At 41.4% G+C, this 20,339-nt stretch overlaps 1 protein-coding gene across 2 annotated transcripts; it reads left to right on the top strand.

Annotated features, from left to right (window-relative positions):
- Positions 1-5,313: 5,313 nt before the first annotated feature.
- Positions 5,314-19,254, top strand: znf865 (zinc finger protein 865). Of its 2 annotated transcripts, none has more exons than XM_083680147.1 (3): positions 5,314-6,114; positions 12,695-12,765; positions 12,917-19,254. In XM_083680147.1, exon 3 carries the CDS (start codon positions 13,402-13,404, stop codon positions 17,665-17,667), a length of 4,266 nt encoding a protein of 1,421 aa, XP_083536273.1. In that variant the 5' UTR covers positions 5,314-6,114; positions 12,695-12,765; positions 12,917-13,401; the 3' UTR covers positions 17,668-19,254. The 2 variants fall into 2 exon arrangements, with proteins under 2 accessions (XP_083536273.1, XP_083536272.1); XM_083680146.1 differs by having other exon boundaries at positions 5,314-6,118.
- The last annotated feature ends 1,085 nt before the right edge of the window (positions 19,255-20,339 follow it).

Raw genomic sequence — 20,339 nt, 5'->3', positions numbered from 1 at the left:
GACCTGGAGTCATATTTTGTAAATCGCAAGTTCCTTTTCTTTTTTCTGTGCGTTTTGACAGGTATCTAATTATATGATAAACAAAACGGTTGTAACTGACTGTTGTTGGAAGGGTTAGAGTCTCTGTGTTGGGGTATGATAAAAGGCCTAAACAGGCCACCGTACCTGTACAGTGAACTCTGCGTAGTATTTTCGCTTTCCCCTGGAACTGTGACTGGATTAAGACAAATTTGATGGATTATAGATGGAACCTTCAGCCATGATGTTTGTACTCAATGACATGTGTTTGTGTTTATAGTCATGATTCTGATTACTTAACTTGATTATTATTATTATTATCATGATTATTAGTTGCCGTATTTTTTTCCTCTGTGAATCTAAATGTTTCCTGAATTCACCTAATATTCAACCTTCTGGTGGATTTTAAACCTTTGTATTCTTGACTAAAAAAGCAGATGCAATCAGTGAATAGAACCGCATGAAGATGTCAAAGCCAGTGTTGATGATGTCATAGTGCTGACTTATGATGTCATGGCGTGTATGTGTAATGTACATGCGTCTGTATTTGTGTGCCTGTGTATGTATTTCAATGTCTTTTCAGGGATGCTGAATCTCATATTTGATCTAACTTCATTACAAGTAAGACAATGTGTTTTTCAGGGATTCCACAAATTTATTTAAAAACCCAAGCTATGATCTAACTGTTCATATTGGCTTTTTGAATTCAAAAGGCTTCTATCACAAAGGACCTCATCCATCAGACACAGCTTTTCTTGTTAAGCTATGTTCACCAAAGCAATTGTTACAAAAAACTTTTTCTCACTGTTCAAAGTGTAAAGTAAAGGCTACTCAAATTACATTGTTTCATTTTTGGCAGAAATGCGTGCATTCAGTTATAATATGACATTTGTGTGACCAGATTGCCACTTTTTCGAGAACCTATTTATTGTAAAGTTGGGGCTAGAATATACTGGAGAATGTATTGTGATTTGCCTTGTTTGACATGAATATGGAACACCAATCATGGGACTAGGATGGCCCAATGATTTTTACCATGAGAAAACAACGTCACGATTCTGAAACGGGAATCTTGTTAACTTTAAAATAGAGACAACAAATGTACATGCCACACGAAGATTCAGTTATATTTTCGATGTAGCCAGTTTTTCTTGTACTTTTGAAAGTGTGCTGATGTTGTGTTCATGTTCAGTTGAGTACGCCCTGACTTCTGTGTGCCTGTACATGTTATGTTGATTCATACTTTGTGTGTGCGTGCGTGCGTGCGTACGTGTGTGTGTGTGTGTGCGTGCGCGTGTGGAGATGTGTGTGTGGTTTGAGGAATTAATGTCAGAGGATGTGTGTGTGTGTGTTGGTTGGGTGGGGGGGGGGGGTCTTATGATGGTCACTGGGTTGCTGGGACTTGGTTGACATTGTGGCATAATGTTTTCATGATGAAGCAAAGTGAGAGTGCGAGCTTAATTGACCCATATCTGTTTGTGGGGGAGGTACATTTGTATTCTCCAAGTTACTTGGCATACCTCAGAAAACTGTATAGCGATTTGTTTAATACATAAACCCCATGTCTGTTTCCAAGAATATTAAGTGAAGATCTCACAAGCCTGCAACCCTTATTTTGATTATTGGTGATAAATTCTCGCATTTGTAGAATCATAATGGTCAATTGATAATAACAATAAAAAAAAAAAATCCCCACAATGATTTGTTTTTGTCCATTGCTGTGGTCATGATTCCATTTATATATTCATGAATATAACTGTCCCATGTAAAATCACTGTGGCTCTTATTTGTATGGATGGATTAAGTGACCAATTATGGAAAGACAGACAGACCAGACAGACAGACCAGACGTATGGACAGAAAGATAGATTGACTTTTGATGCTCTTTATTGAGACATCATCACTTTAGAAATTATAACAGCCTGCTGACTTAAATGAATACCTGGACCCCAAGATGAACAACCCAACAGAGAACACCTCCCCCAGCCTCAGACACAGTTGTTGCGGTAATCCAATGTATTAGATGTGCACATTCAGAAAAAAATAAACATGGGTCACATGTTCTAGCACAGCACAGAATGGACATCCACCTCTACCTCTTGGTCAAAGGGACACATGCTTATTTGTTGCCAGGGCAACGTGAATGATCCCCAGAACTCCTGGACACCCATCACCCACCACTAAAACCCCGCGCTACTCTGACCTCCCAAGGCCCCCTGCCACTGGTGCTCTCTTACACCCTGATCCTGGATGTTCCTGATCTGAACACACATACTGTAGAACGCCTGCCCCCCCCCCACCTGCTCTAAATCACCCAGGCTCAGAGAGGAGAAGGTTAGCAGGGGCCCCACACCCTCTTGCCAGTCCCTCACAGCAGCTGCCACCTGGGCAGGGTTACACTTTAGACTCTACCCCAGGCTGCTGTTCTAAAGACTCCTTGACAGAGGCCAACAGCACCTGCCTCACCTCTACATAGATAGATAGGTAGATAGATACATAGATAGATAGTTACAGTTAGGTCCATATATATTTGGACTCTGACACAATTTTTGTTATTTTAGCTGTTTACCAAAACATATTCAAGTTACAGTTATATAATGAATATGGGCTTAAAGTGCAGACTCTCAGCTTTAATTTGAGGGTATTCACATCCAAATTGGAGGAACGGTTTAGGTATTACAGCTCTTTTATATGTAGCCCCCTCTTTCTCAAGGGACCAAAGGTAATTGGACAATTGACTCAACAAAAAAAAAAATAGAAAGGCCAGATTAGACTTTGCCAAAATACATCTAAAAAAAGCCAGCTCTATTCTGGAACAGCATTCTTTGGACAAATGAAACTAAGATCAACCTGTACCAGAATTAAGGGAAGAAAAAAGTATGGAGAAGGCTTGGAACTGCTCATGATCTGAAGCATACCACATCATCTATAAAACACGGTGGAGGCAGTGTGATGGCATGGGCATGCATGGCTTCCAATGGCACTGGGTCACTTGTGTTTAATGATGATGTGACAGAGGACAGGAGCAGCCGGATGAATTCTGAAGTGTTTAGGGATATACTGTCTGCTCAGATTCAGCCAAATTCAGCAAAGTTGATTGGATAGCGCTTCACAGTACAGATGGACAATGACCCAAAATATACTGCAAAAGCAACCCAGGAGTTTTTTAAGGCAAAGAAGTGGAATATTCTGCAACAGCCGAGTCAGTCACCTGATCTCAACCCGATCGAGCATGCATTTCACTTACTGAAGACAAAACTAAAGGCAGAAAGACCCACGAACAAACAACAACTGAAGACAGTTGCAGTAAAGGCCTGGCAAAGCATCACAAAGGAGGAAACCCAGCATTTGGTGGTGTCCATGGGATCCATACTTCAGGCAGTCATTGCCTGCAAAGGATTCTCAACAAAGTATTAAAAATGAACATTTTATTTATGATTGTTAATTTGTCTGATTACATTTGAGCCACTGAAAATGGGGGACTGTGTATAAATATGGTTGCAATTCATAAACATTTCATACAATATTTTTGTTCAACCCCTTGAATTAAAGCTGAAAGTCTGCCCTTCAATTGCATCTTGATAGTTTCATTTCAAATCGATTGTGGTGGCGTACAGAGCCAAAATTATGAAAATTGTGTCACTGTCCAAATATTTCCGGACCGAACTGTATGTAGATAGACAGATGGATAGATATGTAGATAGTTAGATAATTAGATAGATAGATGGTTACGTAGTTAGAGAGATACTTCGATATATAGATACGTAGATAGATAGGTAGGTAGATAAGTAAATAGATACGCAAAGACATAAGAGAGGTAGATAGATAAGTAAATAGATAGATAAATAGATAGAGCATTCTCAAATTGGCCCCAGAATATATGATTGGTTATAATTCAGGGAACATAAATCATTTGGACTCGACTCTGAACTAATTATTTCAATTTGTTGTCAACATACTGTATGTTACGTATGGCTGTTAGAGTGGGTATTTGTGTGGGTTTCTCACAGTTATATTCCCGGACATATTCTGAAATGTTTCAATTAATGTTTTAGAATGTTACGCACAGGTTCATATACAGGTTAACAGTCCTAAAACATCTTTCATTTTCAGATTATATTTTAAAATAGTGTTGGCTAAAGTTGTTTCAAAGTTGTTGTTTTCATGAGAAGACAAAGACAATGTCGGTGTGGTAAGGCATACTCCGCTGATATCTCCTGAACATTTAAATTATTTGTTTCAGCAAAAAGTGAATTTCCATTTATTATACAAAGAAAACTGGCACAGTAAGAGAGACGATGATGAATTCCCTCACCTATACAGGTAATCCATCAAAATATTATTTAATTTATTTAAATTATGCAAGAAGTTAATTTCGTCCTTCAACCTCTCAAAGGAAAGACAGCATTACAACCTACTAACATATTTTTTCATAAGTGACAACATAACTAACACAAGTGTTTTTTCTAACACTTTAAAACAACTGAGCGACTCATCAACACGTAAGATAAAACATTCTAGGGACATCCGTAAGATGTTCCCGCTACATTCTTGGCACACAGAAAAATGGAACCTTCAAGTAACGTTCTGGGAACGAACATTTTATAACTGCCCCCCCAAAAATTAGACAGCAAATTGATTGTTTAATGAATATGTAATGGTCCACACCATGCTGTAAATGCATACAAGCACAAACACGCACAACATCTTCGAGACGGAGCATCTGCCTCTCCCTTTAGTTGTACAGTCAGAGAAAGATATGCAAAGCGAGAGACCCGACTCCGTCCCTTCTTCCGTCCAGACTGAAATTTGACGATATGCAGACAAAGCCATGTGTTTTTGGACTGGACAGTGGTCCAAACAAAAACAATGTAAGTCAATGATATGTCGCATTTGGTCAACAAAAATACATTTTGTTCATTAATAACGTTGGGTTTAGCTACGCTACATCCACTTTAACGATGCCTAGGTTGTTAAGAAGGTACTGGTATGAGTTAGCAAGTATGTCATGTCGCTCGCTTTGACAACAAACAACTTTATATCAGAGTTGTGCTTGTCAACATTCATGCCTATTGCTCTCGCCATGGTGCTCACTCACTAGCTCCCGCTCATGAATGCAATCAATATTCATTAGCCTACCCTTCGATGTTGGTGGATAACGATTCCTATTGAAAATGAGCCCACATGAGAATCTTGTCATATATATACGGTCTTTGATATAGTGGAGCAGGTCGGACTTTTTAAACTGTGACTCTTGCCGGAAGTACAATAAAGACAGGAAACTACCATTTTAAGGCGAACATAGCTGCCGTCGGGGACACCTAAAATTGACACGGGGCGGAAAATATTTGGCCGATGAAAAATAAAGAAAATACGATAAAAACTCAAGAAAAGGCTCTTTTCGGTTAGTTCGAAGAACACACGATTCAAACATTAAATCTACTGCTTAAAAAAGGGACATATCTGTGATTGCTGGCCAACCCAACGGAAATAGTTTTTGTTAACGAGTCGAAAACAGCCCTCCCGGGCCGATGGAGAGGCAGGCCTTTAAAAGTATTTTTCCCTGGATGAAGAAAAATGGCTTGCTAACATGAAATAGGAGGCCGTTACAGTCTGTTTCTATTTCTCCGCGCCCTTTTGTTTATTATTCTCAATCTTTTTCTATTTTCGTCCGGCGATCTTATGAGGTAAAACAGCCAAATCCACCGAACTGTTAGCTCGCTAGCTAGCTGGGTTAGCATAGAGGCTACCTAGTTATATTCCCGAACGTCGTCGTCATAAGACATTTTTATTTATTAGCTACCATTAAGCAGAAAGACACTTCCATTCGGAGTGAATTATTTCTGGCTTCCACTCCCCTCTATTTTTATATATAATCTCTCGTTGCCGCATGTGTAATCAAGGTAGCTAATAACAAAGAATGCCGCGCTGCTTATTTGGAGTTTTGCCACCACCACCTGCAATTTTTTGTTTTTAAAAGTCAGCGAGTCAACCTGAAGATGAATGGAAGTCGACCCACTCCCTTCTCCCGTTTCGATCTACAATCAAGCAGGCTGTGCTCAATAGCCTTTGGTCGATAGACAGTTCACCAAACCTGTGGGTAAGATGTTACTTAATGTAAACGTAATGTAAGAATAACTGTAGCTAGCTAAATTATACAAATAAAAAAATCTCTCTATATATATCTCTTTACAAGATCACATGCAGATAAGCAGGAAGTTTAATTTTATAGTGAGAATCTGCTGCAGATCTCTTTATGTACAATAATTTGAACTAGGCCTATTAGCTACCCATCATATGCAGCAATAGGCTTTTATGTTGGTAGATTTATAGTTGATTATGATGCCTGCATCATTGAAAATGCAATGTTGTGATAGGCTATAAATACAGCATCAATTTAGCTCACAAGCTCTTTTGTGACCATATTGTGATTCTGGGAATCCCAATTTATGTATTGATAAGACAGCACTTTTGTCTTCATGTAAGAGAATTTCAGCCTAAATGTAATAAAGCTATATGTATGTCATATGAAATAGGCTAATGTATGACCTTACATTGATTGACTCATTAAAGGACAACCATGCATACCTTAATTGTCATTTCCTCAGGAATCACAAGATGTGGGCTAGGAACATTCTAATTTTCATCCTAAATTAACCTTTTAATTTTTGGTATTTGATATTTATATTTGATAGTGATATTTTCCAGCAGCAAAATACTGTTTGTTACAGGCGTCTGTAACAACTTTGCTCTCAACATTTAGGCTATGGCATGTTTGGCCTTGATATTGAATTTCCTGACTTAGGTGGGGGGCATAGTGGGTGACACACCTGTGCCCCCAATTATGAATACAGGGTGGGCTTCAGACAAGAATAGCTACGCACAGGGAAGGAAATGAAAGCATAATTTTACCCTGTAATCCAGTGGATCTGTTGTTCTTGAGTCAATAGTAGACACATTGGCAACCAATCATGTTTTAAAACGATCTCTGAATCAAGATAGCTCTTATTGAATGCCCTGTTCAATCCTGATGTTCCAAATTGCCCATTTGAGTCTATTCCTACAACTCCAAAGATTCCCCTCTCCCTCCCACCTGAGGTCCTAGGTTCTGTAGCTGTGCCAAACTCAAATAAACGTAATTTCTTGATATAAAGAGAGGCAATAAAGCCAGGATTTTTGAACAAGGTGGATTGCGTTGTCATGTCATAATAAACTAAAATGCTCAATTAACTGACACACACAACTCTTTCACTTTTAACAACAGCGATCAAAGATAGTTACTATATCATTCCTAAATATCAGCTTCATTTGTGACAAGGTGGCGCTGCACCTCACTTCCATTCTTTGGGGAGAACTCTGGAGCCATGTTTCGAAACAAAGCAGTTTGACTTGACGCACTTTTGACGATAGTTCGAACACCAAGCCCCACTATCGACAGGCAGTAGCAAGATACATTAGTGAAATACATGGGCATTTACAACAATGAAATGCATAAAAGACATATCCAAAGCACATGGATAAAAAGGCACAGACATACGATACACAAATGTGTCACTACAAATCCCTATATAGCTTTCTGTGTGTGCACGGGGGACTGTGAGTTTGTGATTGTGTCTTGCAAGCCTTTTGGTGGAGGTTTCTCTGGATGGGGGCAGCCAGTGCCTGAATTGGGATGTAAGAAGTGAGTTTGCGAAAGCCTTGCAGGTGGTTAGTCATCTCAGGGTTCTCCCCAGGATTTTTGAACAAGGTGGTGCTGGATTGCATTATCAAAACCGACTTGTGTTTATTCATGTCAAAATGTGCAAAAAATACAGCTGAAACGCTGAATTAATTGAGGAAAATACCACTTTTGCTATCCAAAAAAATTCTATCATTTACATACAGCCACAAAACATTTGGCCAATCCGGATAGCGTCTGTGTAGTCATGAATATCTTTCAATCCGATACCGGCAGATACAAATAATAGATATATATTTAAATAAAACTCATTATTCATAACCACATTCCTTATATAGCCTAGAAATAGTGTAGTTATAAAGCAGGGGACGCTGGTGGAGGTAGAAATCGGAGGACGGGCTCATTGTAAAGCATGGAATAGGGAATAGAATCAAGAGAAATGGAATGTGGAATGGTACCATTACTTTCCATTAATTACGATGAGCCCATATTTCCACCTCCACCAGCCTCCCCTGATCTACCTCCACCAGCCTCCCCTGTATAAAGGACACATGTTTTACTGCATGATTGATGATGATGATTTAGCCAGGAATGATGCCCTGAGGGTAGTGTCAGTATCAGTCAATAGGGGTTGTTGTTTCACTGATATTGTTATGCTCTCTTCCAAATCATCTACCCTGCATCCCTATTCCCCCTTTTTTTTTTATTAGATTTATTTTTGCTACAGGTGACAATAGAAATTTGAGTATTTCATCACCGCCGTCCATGTTTTGTCTTATTGCCGTGCCTACTGCATGTCTGTGTTTTAGGTGCGTCTGTCTGAAACAAATTCCAATGTTGAAGGCTCTTTGCCACACCAGCCCGTTCTCAATTGCGTTTTAGTTCACCTCGTCACAGGTCGACCCCTGAACTTACTTAGTATTTTGGCTTGTGAAATGTGTACCAAACTAACAAACCTGCCAGACGAGTTGAAGTTATCAAGGATCAGTGAGTGTGAAAAATGTGTTGTTTCGCACTAATCTAAGCTTAGATTACATTACCTGCTACATTATGCCTCCTGCAGATGGGAAACAACACGGATACACATTTTTCAACATTTCGTTACCGATACAAGCCTAATATGATGCGGGCATACTTGTGTAGAAGACATTCATGGAGATGACATGGTAGAAGCAGCCACGCCCCTCGGAGGGGACAACGAAGCATTCCAACAATCTGCCTCAATGTAAAACAGCCTATTTTTGTCTACCTTACATTTTCGCTGTGATTACCTTTTTGTGTTTCAATGAACTTTGTAGAATGCCTGTGGTGCAGGGTTCCATAGTGCGACCATTTGAATTTGCGGTGCAAATTTTTTAAAAAAAAGAAAAAAGAATTGTAAAAGTGCGACCTGCAAAAACCGAGACGGCTCATTAGCCTACATAATGTTTTTTATAACGCAATGTTTGATATTCATTCAGCCCTCTCCTTCTAATAGCAACCTAATAGCCTATAGTGACGCATCATATATGATATTATATATTCAGCTATTTACCAGACCTCAGCCAAAGATCCTAGACCCTAGTCATATCGCCACTATTGCAAAGCTATTCTCCAGTAGTTTTCGTCTGCTAAAGTGAAAGCCAGAGGCCTACATGAAAACATCTGTTATCTGCTGATAAATGATTCACTATAGACTGAACAATCTGTCCAATCTTTGAAAACCGAGGGACTAAAATGATTAAGCTTGTGATGATGTCTCAACACACTGCCATTCACAAGTGGCAGGGGATCACTGTGAGATTTACCTGTCACAAGGAAAATGTAGACCAATCCGTATTTAGTGTTTGGCCGGTGTTTATTTCGGACCCTGCAAGTTGTGGCAATACAAGGATATTATATTATGCACCATTATCATTTGGCTTTCACCAAAGCAGCACAACATGTCCAGTAAGAAAATATATTTTATTTATCTCATGAGATCTCATGATCTGCGGTCATATGTATAGACACTCCTTAATTTTGTGTGGATGTTTGTAAGTCAGTGTTATACATGCTGCCTGGAAGGCAACAACTAAATTAGGCTTTTAAACAACTATCCACACAGAGTTATGGAGTGTCAGAAATACAAATTTATAAGGCACAGCAGATCATGAGATCTCATGAGAGACGAGATAAATATATTTTCTTACTGGACATTTCGTGCTGCTTTGGTGAAAGCCTCCGCTCTGTATACCTAATGTGCATAATACAGAGTGATGTAATGATCAAACAATGTTGTTTTTTATTATCAAAGAATAGGCGATGTAGTTATGTCATGCGTTTTTGTATTTTTGTTTGTAAGACCATTGTCATGAGAAGAGGAATGTTTAGCACACATGGCACAAGTTGTCTCTGAATGCAACAACAAGTTCATGAAATATTTATCAGTCGTTGTTGCCCAACAACTGCAAAATCATTGAAAGATGATTGGCCAGCAACCACAAAATGCTAGCTGGCTAACCGTCACGTCGAACTCAGTGGCAGTTTACAGTTTACCAGCTAGCATTTTGAGGTTGGCCAATCATCTTTTAATGAGTTTGCAGTTGTTGGACGACAATGACCGATAAATATGTTATTAATGATGTCACAGGCATGCTAGAAAGTTTATTGAAACACAATAAAAGCAATCACTTTTGAAAAACTCCCCGAAGGCCGTGTCTGCCGTCTGAAATGTCAGTCTGTGGATGTATATGAGGGGGGAGTAAAATTAATGATAGCAGACTAACAGAGAAGCAAATTGGATTTAATCCAACTTTAATCGTCTGATAATGACTCAATCTAAATGTGTGGCCATATGGGCTGTGTGATTGGTTACCCACATCACTTCTGTGTGCATGGTAACCCGCACTAAACTGATTGCCCGCCTGGATGCATCATTTTTAAACATGTTGTTTTTTTCTTTCCTACAATTGGATGGATTGTGTGTTTTACAGAGCCTGTATTGTGATTGTTTTCTAAATGTTGCGGCTTACAAGGACAGTTTGTCGTGGATGAGAAGTTGTGCAAAACATCTGATCAAAAAGTAATACTTTCAAAAGTATACAGAAAATAAATAGCTTGCTTACAACTGAAAAACATTTTGGAAATGGGTAAAACATTTCAAAAGCCTTTGCCCATTGATAAAACTTGGCCGGCTAGCTAGCTTAACCAATGGAGACCACATCAACAACAACAACATGCACAAATCCTAGCTAATACATCATTTCAATGTGGTTGCTGACTTTTGCCCCACTATCTACTCAACAATATATGCAATAATACATCCTTAAAGAAAATACAAATAAAAGTAGAACACTGCAGCTAGTTAGCTAACCAGCTATGTTATGTAAATGGTCAAGGCTAACAAGCTAGCATCAACAATGAAACGTAAAAACAAACTTCTGAAATGTTCTGCTCAGCTGGGTGGCTAAAACAGTTCACAAATTCTTTAGAGGTCATTGAACTGTTTTAAAAATCTAAGGCAAATGTAGCGACACTGTCTGATGCCATGTACTAGATAGAAGATGGAGCCTCAGCCTGGTCCCGCTGTCCAGGGCATTGCATTGTGGGATATGTAGTTGACTTGAGCTCCAACAGATACCCCACAGCAATTTCTCATGTTGCTTCCAACCTCATTATAACGACCAAATGCAACATTTGTTCACATATTATATATTGCTCTCATATATTAGTGTTATTTAATATTGAAAATCATAGGCGTTAGACATTTGGAGTGTGTTATTAATTTATGGGGCAGATAATGAGTCGCTGAACATTTTGGTCATACAATGTGAAACGATTTAACTCCAGAAAAGTCAAGGGTTTTATTAGAAGTTAGAATAAATGAAAGTTTCAACCTGCAAAAAACCCTCCCCTCTGTTAGGGTATTTTTTTTGGTAGCATTGTTTCACTGCTATTTAGCCTACCAAGTATTCACTTGGAAATTATGGCAGGGCACTATAGTGTGAGTGTTATGCTTACATTTGCACCTAGAATTGTGACGTATAATCTAGGAGCACAGAAAAGAATGCATAGCTTGGGCTACTTATTTGCTCCAAAAAGTGTCAGAAATGGTCATTGAAGCTGTTTACCTTTAACTAACTTAACTTTGACTGTTTTTAGTTGACTCGTTGCGCGCATAATTAATGACAATGCCACACCCAAGGAAAATAAGCTAACATTTGAGGCAGACCTTTCTAACTGCTGTCATAGTCAAGGGACAGGCATCACTAATTGCTGCCTGGACCAGACAGCTGGTTGACTAGGGTGGGACAACAGGCAGCCTACCTCTAATGTGGGCTGTTCACCTGTTATGCAAACAAATGTATAATTATAAACAACAATATAATACTGTGGTTTGTGTGAAATTCATGATGAATTACTTTAGATAGATATTTATATTTATAAAACGGGGGATATGTATGGACATTACAGTATAGGCCCAATGCCACAGTGAGTACAACCTGCTGTGTTGGCTATTTGATACTAGTTGTTTCAGCCCAACAATAGATTACGTTTGTGGTTTATTGAACACCAACATTGAAACACACTAATTGAACACTAGATGAAAACAAATTGCAATCAATTGGTGTAGTCATGTGTGTTAGTGTTGGGCTAGAACAATAGTGGGGTACACATCCACTGGCTCTCTAGGATTGGAGTTGCCTACCCCTGGGTTAGGGTATGTGTTAGGAATGCCAATAAAAACAGTAAAAGTCATGATGCATTATGTGTGCTACTGAATTTCATTATGTGCTCATAGATTTCTCAATTTAAGAGCGTTGGGATAAGGCTTAGCGCAGAGCTCTGGATGGGTGTTTTGAAACACAGTGAAACTCAAAGAATCAAACTCAATTGATATGTACCCGGTACTAAATTGTATGTAGTGATACTTGTGATAACTGAATCCCAAAGAAACAAGCATGTAATTATTCGTTTATTATCTATAATATCTGTAACATGACAGTGAAATAATATTGTTCTTTTTCTGATTTACAGATTGCACCGCCTCTTATGCTTCGCTGTGGTTATGATGAGGACAGTTCCTGGGATTTGTGAAAAATGAAGAGGTTTGTGTTACCATTAATGGTCTTCTAGGCTTGAGCTGTATTCAAATAAAATAATAAAAAATAAATGATAGCACTTGGTAAATTATCTCCGGCCTTGGTGCTATCAGACTCTATTTGACCAAGGCACTGTGTGTTTTTTCTTTTTCTTTAGACTCCTAGAGGTTGAGATCAACCGGCAGACAAAGAAGAGAAACAACGTTTTTACCTGCTCTACCCCTGCGACGGATGCTGACATCTGCACCTTTTAAGGAGTTCTATTTCACACCTGGACAAGTTACAAAAACAGATCTACAACTAGGGAAGGAGTCCCAAAACACTACAAACTATATACCTTTGTGCGTAGACCATTAGAATATTCCAAATATAGGAACAGTATTTATTGTATAAAAGAACGCCCAGGTGCCCTCCAGAACCATTGCTCGATCCCCTTGAATGGAGAGTGGTAGCAGTAAGCATTCATTTGTATCTGTAAGAGGGGAACAGTAACAGGGAAGTTGTAGTAGAAGTGGGAATCCTTCTGGAGGAAGTGTTTCTAGAACTACTAGAAACAGCAGCTGCTACTCATCAGGTAGGAGAGGTGGGATTATAACAACAGGGGAAGTCGCCCCGGGACAACCTCCCATCTGTGTGTGGGAGATGTTCCAGTTCAGTAAATACCCTATGGACATTCTAGAGATGCTGAGTGGACACCAAGCCCACCAGTTTAAAGGCCTGGGATTGGAGAGACAACTGCAACACCAACAACAAGTCCAACTTCAGCACCAGCAACAACTCCAGCAACAGAACCAACAGCCGGGGGAGTCCTCCGGGGCGCTTCTGTCTGGGCTTGGTCTAGGGTCTCTTCAAGGGTCTAGTCGGCAAGCATTTGCTGATTCCTCATCTATATTTGCCAAAATGAGCGCCCCACCTCCACCAATATCACACCAGTCCCAGTCCTCCTCACATAGTTCACGAAAATCCAGCAAGATGAGTAGCAGCAGTGGCAGTGGCAGCTCTTCTGCAGGATACCCACAGTTCTTACGTCCGTTTCACCCTGCAGAGGCAGCATTAGCCCAGGAGCAGTTGCACTCAGGAATGGGACGTTTTGACTTTGGGGGAAGTGGCAGTGGAGGGGGTGCAGGTGTTATTGGAGGAGTAGTTACATCTGCTCCCCCACCACCACCGTTACACCCGGGCCTCTCTGTTCCCCAACCCTCACCTGGACCCTCCTCCTCCCCCGCCCCCTCATCCTCTGCATCTGCCTCTAATAACCCCTCTGGCAGCAGTGCAGTCGCCTCATTAGGGCAACCACTTGTAGGGCCCCAGTCTGATCCACGTAGCTTACATCAGCAGTTTAGTTGCATGCTTGCTGCTAATCAGTACTTTCTCTCTGGTGTCCCGACTAACAGTAGTTTGGAGCAGTTTCTGGTTCAACAGGGGAGTCATAACCATCTAGGCTTGGGTTTGGGCCAAGGATCCAGTGATTCAAACTCAGCTCTTGCTCCACCACCAGCTCTTCACTCCTCTCACAGTCATAGCCACCCTGCTCCCCAGCCTCAACAGCAGCAGCAGCAACTGCCACCCCATGCCTTATCCCACCCTCACAGCCATGCCCACCCACACCATCCTCTTCATCCAGCACCCCAGCCGTCACCTCTGGGTGGCTTTGATTTCCAAGGTATTCCAGTTCTCTCCTCCAATCAGCTTGCTTCATTAATGCAACAAGAGGCTGGCCTGCCACTCCCTCTACCGCTCCATTTATCACTGTCTAAAGACGAGGGGAAAGGAGATAGTGGATCTGGGTCCGGTGGAAGTGGAGGCAGCAGGAGAAAGAAAGCAATGGCTGGTTACCTGCCTCAAAGAAAGTCGGATAGCAGCAGTCATAGCAGTAGCAGTGTAGTTAACTCACACAGCAGCTCAAGTGGTCACGCTCAAAATGCAACCTCAAGCCTTGTAGGAGGGTCTGGAGGTGTTGGCATAACCGGTATTAGTGGTGATCATTCATCTCTCCTCTCTCCCTCAACACAATCCTCAGTTTCCGCAGTTTCCTCTTCCTCAGCTCCCTCGTCATCTGCTGCCTCAGTGCTGGTAGCCAATGGTTCACAGCTATCCAAACCTGAGAACCTAAATCCTATGGCTTCCATTGCTAGTCAGCCTGAACCTGAACCAATCTACCACTGTGGGGAATGTGGCAAAACCTTCACTCATCTGTCAAGCCTTCGTAGGCATCTCCGTAGTCATGGTTTGTCTTCTGAAGATGCTGCTGCAAGCAGTGGCACACCTTCAAATTCCAACCATCAACCCCACTCTACTACCAACACCCACCGTCAACAGTCAGACCCAAGTTCATCATCATCTTGCCCAAGCCCAGATAAGACCTTTTTCTGCTCTGAATGTGGCAAAGGATTCAAGAAAAGGGGGCACCTCCTCCAGCATGGTGTTATCCATTCATCGGCTCGTCCATTTGGATGTGGTGTCTGTCAGCGATCTTTCAATCGTCGCGAGTCCCTCACCAGGCATGAGAAGATCCATGATGAAAAGCCTTTCCGCTGCCCTGCTTGTGGTCGCTGCTTTCGAGAGAGCACATCCTTGCTCAACCATGCAGCATCTGGCACCTGTGGCAAGCCTCCAAGGGGGTCCCGGCCCAGAAGCGCTGGTGATAATGGCTCAAGTGGTGGAAAACCTGTAATGGTGGCAGGAGGCAGTAGCGATTACAGAGGAGATGGATCAGGATTGTCTTGTGATGGCCTATATCAACAAGGTAGAGGAGGAAGTTCAAATGCTGACAGTAAAAGTGAAGGGAAATATAGCTCTGATTATTCAAGGAACCGCTATCAATCGTCCTACGCTGTGGATGACTACCGACGACAACCGGGTAACCAATGTTACTCTGGAGAGACCTCCTGTGGCAATGGGATGCCAAGTCAGACTCTTAGAAAGGCACCCTTAGCCCCCACTCTGCACCCACACCCTCAAAGCCAGCAGCAGCAACACCACCACCATCAACAGCAGCCTCATCTTCCTCTATCATCTTTACTGGATGACTCTGAGGACGAGGTCACTAGCAGTGCCATGTCTGCTATAGCTGCAGCTGCAGCTGCATCCTGTGAGATAAGTAGTGGCGAAGGCCGAGGAGAGGAGCGAAGAGATATCATTGGAGGATTGCTTGGAGGACTTGGCTTTGGGAATATGGGAGTCTCCCCAGGTGGTCCGTCGTCTACGTCAGAGATTGACAAGACTTACAGAGCAGGTAGCAGAGGGAATGAGGGAATCATTAGTGGCTCTACAATGCCTTTGACTCATCCAACGCAGCCAAACGCAAATTCTAAACCTAAAAAGCCGCGCAAGCCTCGGCAGAAGAGAGAACCAGGAACCACAGTAAGACGAAGAAGAAGTACTGGAGGATCAGATGGTGCAGAACGACCATTTGTATGCAACGTCTGTGGTAAAGGTTTCAGGCGAGGCGAGACCTTGCGTCGGCATGACCGTGTTCATACCGGTGAAAAGCCACACAGATGTGACGTTTGTGGCAAAACGTTCCGGGAATATTTCCATCTTACTAAACATTCCACTGTGCATTCTAAAGAGAAGAACTTCAAATGCAACCTGTGTGGGAAAGTGTTTGGTTATGCTCAGAGCCTGGTGAGACATGGAAGATTACACAGAAAGGGGGAATTAGAGGGTACTCCAGGAGGGAAAAATGTTAAGGGACATGTAGGAGCAATCAGCCATGGTGGTGATCAAGCAAACCCAGGATCCTATTATTCATATGGTCAAGATAAGTCTCAAGGGTCCGGCTCGTCTACCCAGCCCTCTCAAAGGCTCTACACATGCACAGTTTGCTGGAAATCTTTCCGCCATCACTTCCACTTGAGTGCCCATCAACAAACTGTCCATGGGGGAGGTGGAAAGGAAAAGCTTTTCTGCTGTGAGGTTTGTGGAAAGGCCTTTGCCTATTCCAACAGTTTGTCCAGGCACAGGTTATCACAGCACGGATTGGCTCGCTCTGTGGAAGGAAACCAGCCAGCTGGTGCAGGGAGATCTGGCTCTTCTGGAAGTGTTCAACATGGAGGACACCACCATGGTCAGCAACCATCTGGATTCTCCCCACTTTTCTATGAATCAGGCCATTCCTCCAGCTCAAATTCCACTTATCTGTCTGGCTCCAATATAATCCACTCTGGCTCTTCCCACATGTCATCCCACGGTCAACACAATCAACACTCTTTCCAGAATTACCAACACCATGGCCCCCAATCCCATGGTGGGAGAAAAAACAAGAAGAAAAGAAGAGTTGAATATCAAAGCATAATGAGAGGGGGGCAACTCGTGGGGGTTCCCTTGAGTAAAGAAAACCGCAAGAGACTCAAAATGATGAGGAGGAAAAGAGGAAGAATGCAGCAGCAGCTGAATAGAAAGAAGTTGCTTGTCCAGCTCATGAGAATCAGAGGTGGAGGGTTAAGAGTAAGAACATGGCGTGGAGGGGCAGTGAGGATCAGTGGGTTGTCTTCCATGGAAGTCCCCGTAAAACGTTTTCCATGCCCCATTTGTCCCAGCACTACATTCTCCAGACAGGCCTCTCTTTTAATCCACTTTGCTTTAAGGCACCCGCCAAGAAATACAGGCCACCAAGCCCGTCTGAAGTGCCCAGTCTGTGGGAAGCACTCTCGGACATTACGGGCAGCCCTTCGCCATCGGGGGCATCACCTTTCCCAGGGCTCTTTCTCGTGTCCCAAATGTCGCTCTCGCTTCTGGAACGGAACTCTGTTGGCGAGACACAGAGTCTCTTGCAGAGGTGTAACTGGAGGAGGGAGTGGCAACTGGGGCTTGAAGGTGAAATCGCCTACTCAAGAAGCTGTCCAGAAGAAAGAAGATGATGGCCAGATAGAGAGAACAACAGTTGTGACTGAATACAGCCACTAAATATTTTTTAGACTAGAATTTTTTTTATCCAAGAAGCAAGAAAGAACTAGCAACTTTTAAAGAAGTGGGGAGGTGGCTTAGTGTAACTACCATATAGCCCCTCTACACCCTTACTACAGCAGAGGTGTTTGAAGGTTAACATGGACTTATAAAGGCCCATATCAAAGGCACCATCCATCTCTGTCTTTGCTTCCCCAAAGGGGAAAGAGTATTCTAGATCATGTGACTGTTTTAGTAGCACCTCTGTCTTTTAAAATGCATTCAACCACAGTATCCTATTTTGTTAGCTGTGATTGCGCTGGAATTATGGATGCATACTAGTAGGAGTGGGGTACCAAAAGTACTGATGTTTTTTTAATTATGTTTTCTCATTATTCACAGTTAAACAGTATAGTCTTTGTCTGTTGTTCTGTACTATGTGTGTTTATTTGTTCCCAGTGGAGATTTTTTTGATACAGATGTTTGGCCTGAAGCTAAAAATGGCCTGTAAGAAATCTATTTCAACCAGTCACTCATGCTATTGAACTTGACTTTGTGAGTTGATTTATCACATTGAGTAACCGTACACACCTTGTCAAACAACTGGTTAAATTGTGCAAAACTGACTAGCAAAACAGGTTTGAATAGATCAGAGGGTTACAGACTATTTCCTGTACAATATTCTGTCATTTTAAGGGTGGAAAAAATAATGGGACATAAAATTGTTAAAGGGGTCTTCCACTTCTGTAACGTTTTTCCTGGTTTGCCCTGACCTTGGCTATAGTTGATGAGCCAAGGCAGGTGTTTTGTTACATATGTTGCTTCCTCAGATACTGAGTAGTCATAGTTTGGGCCCCATTTCATTCTGGAAATATGTCCGAAACACCTTGCAGACACTCCAATTCAACTAATATTGTGACAGAATCCCTCTGAAGATGTTTCTGACATGTCACTTTGTTATGCTGCATTGTCATTGTAACAGCATGCTAAAGTGGATTATAGTGTAGTTGAAGTGAATTTTCTAAAATATAAGTCTTCTGTCATCATATTAGTTGGGTTTTGGACATATTTCCAGACAAAATTGGCCCCAAAATGACTACTCAGAATCTAAGAAAGCAAAATATTTAACTAAAAACTGTCTGGGCCAATTAACTACAGACAAGGTCAGGGCCAAACCAGGAAAACATTTTTTAGTGTCAGGAATGGATAATGGGAACAACCGGAGTGTACTGTACAATTCGTATTATATTTTATTATATATTGATTATTTGCTGTTTTTTTACTCCAAGTATCATTTCTTTTATCATTGTTGCTATTGTATGGGTGGGTGGGAGTGAGTTGGGCCTTGGGACTATCGTTGTAAAACAGTGGGATGAGTATATGTATCGATGTGATTTTTCCCTCCCCCTTTTACCAACCCTATGCCACAGTTGAGCCCAATTCTGTAACACAAGCGTACACATAGTTCATTACTTAGGTCCTGTCCCTCAGTGTTTTTTTTCCTTTCAGTAACTAAAACATGAAATATTATTACTAAATAACTATCCTTTTCTTTGCCTATAGTGAATTGTTAAAACCCTCAGAAATCAAATAAAAATCTAAAATGTCTTCATGTCTTCCATTTGCTGTTATTTAATTTTAAATCAGTTAATTGTTTGCGAATGTTTAGACTGTTCATATTTGCTTTCATATAGGTTGATAATTTAAATCAACGGCTAAACTGGCATGTTCTCCACACCTGGTCCCCTGCACCTGGTACCCCACCGCACGGTCCTTCACGACGGAGATGTTTACCGCTCGCATGAGCTTGCACATGCCCTGCTCAGTGCCACACTCAATTAAAAACTGAGGGGAAAATGCCCAGAGGGGGAGTAGGGTTGTTTAGAGTCAACAGGCTCCCAACCGTCTGTCATGAGTTTTCTTCCATAGTGGAAGATTCACTTATGTTGCATTTGCAAAAATGTTTTCAGAATGTCCTGTATTTCTTACGTTTTCTGTATTCTCAGGTATGTATAATCACAACAGTCAGGTAATGGGTGTGTAGTTTGGGTCTCAATTTGCCAAACTAAGATGCATTTGAATCATATAACCTACAGCATATTCTCTTCAAACGGCATCCAGTAAGTCTCACCAGTGGTTTGGAAATTAATGGTAGTGCAATATCGTCAAGTCGCCTCTAGATGGCCACATTAGGCCCTTATTTGATAACTCATGTAGTTCCGTATGTGTGTATGCGCGCGCGCGCTCACTCCCAGGCACATTTCTCATAGTTTTATGTTTAATTGTGGCCCCCTATAGTTTTTCAGAATCAGTTGCTCTTTAAAAATAACATTGCCTTTATCCAGCTGTTCGAATGCCTTTGATGTATTCATTTCGTGCATCGTTTTATTCGATACATATAGAGCATTGAAATATCTAAAATGTAATTGCACAAGGAAAAATTGTATGTAGACTTTATGGTGTGCGCGCGTCCTCAACATACATACATTAGGTAGTACATTTGAGGCTTTGAGTCTTTCCTAGTAGATAACAGCCATTCTGAACTACACAAAGAGGTTACGCCTACACATTTTATGTTAAGATTTAGTTACTTTTAAACTTGATGTGGCCATTTTTGAAAACTGATTGGGCGTCATTCCATCTTAATTAATATCCGTAGACATGTCGAGAGACGGGCAACGTGCACCACAGCC

The sequence above is a fragment of the Argentina silus genome, assembly GCF_951799395.1.
Source record: "Argentina silus genome assembly, chromosome: 11".
Taxonomy (NCBI): Eukaryota; Metazoa; Chordata; class Actinopteri; order Argentiniformes; family Argentinidae; genus Argentina; species Argentina silus.
This window is presented reverse-complemented; position numbering and strand designations above follow the sequence as displayed.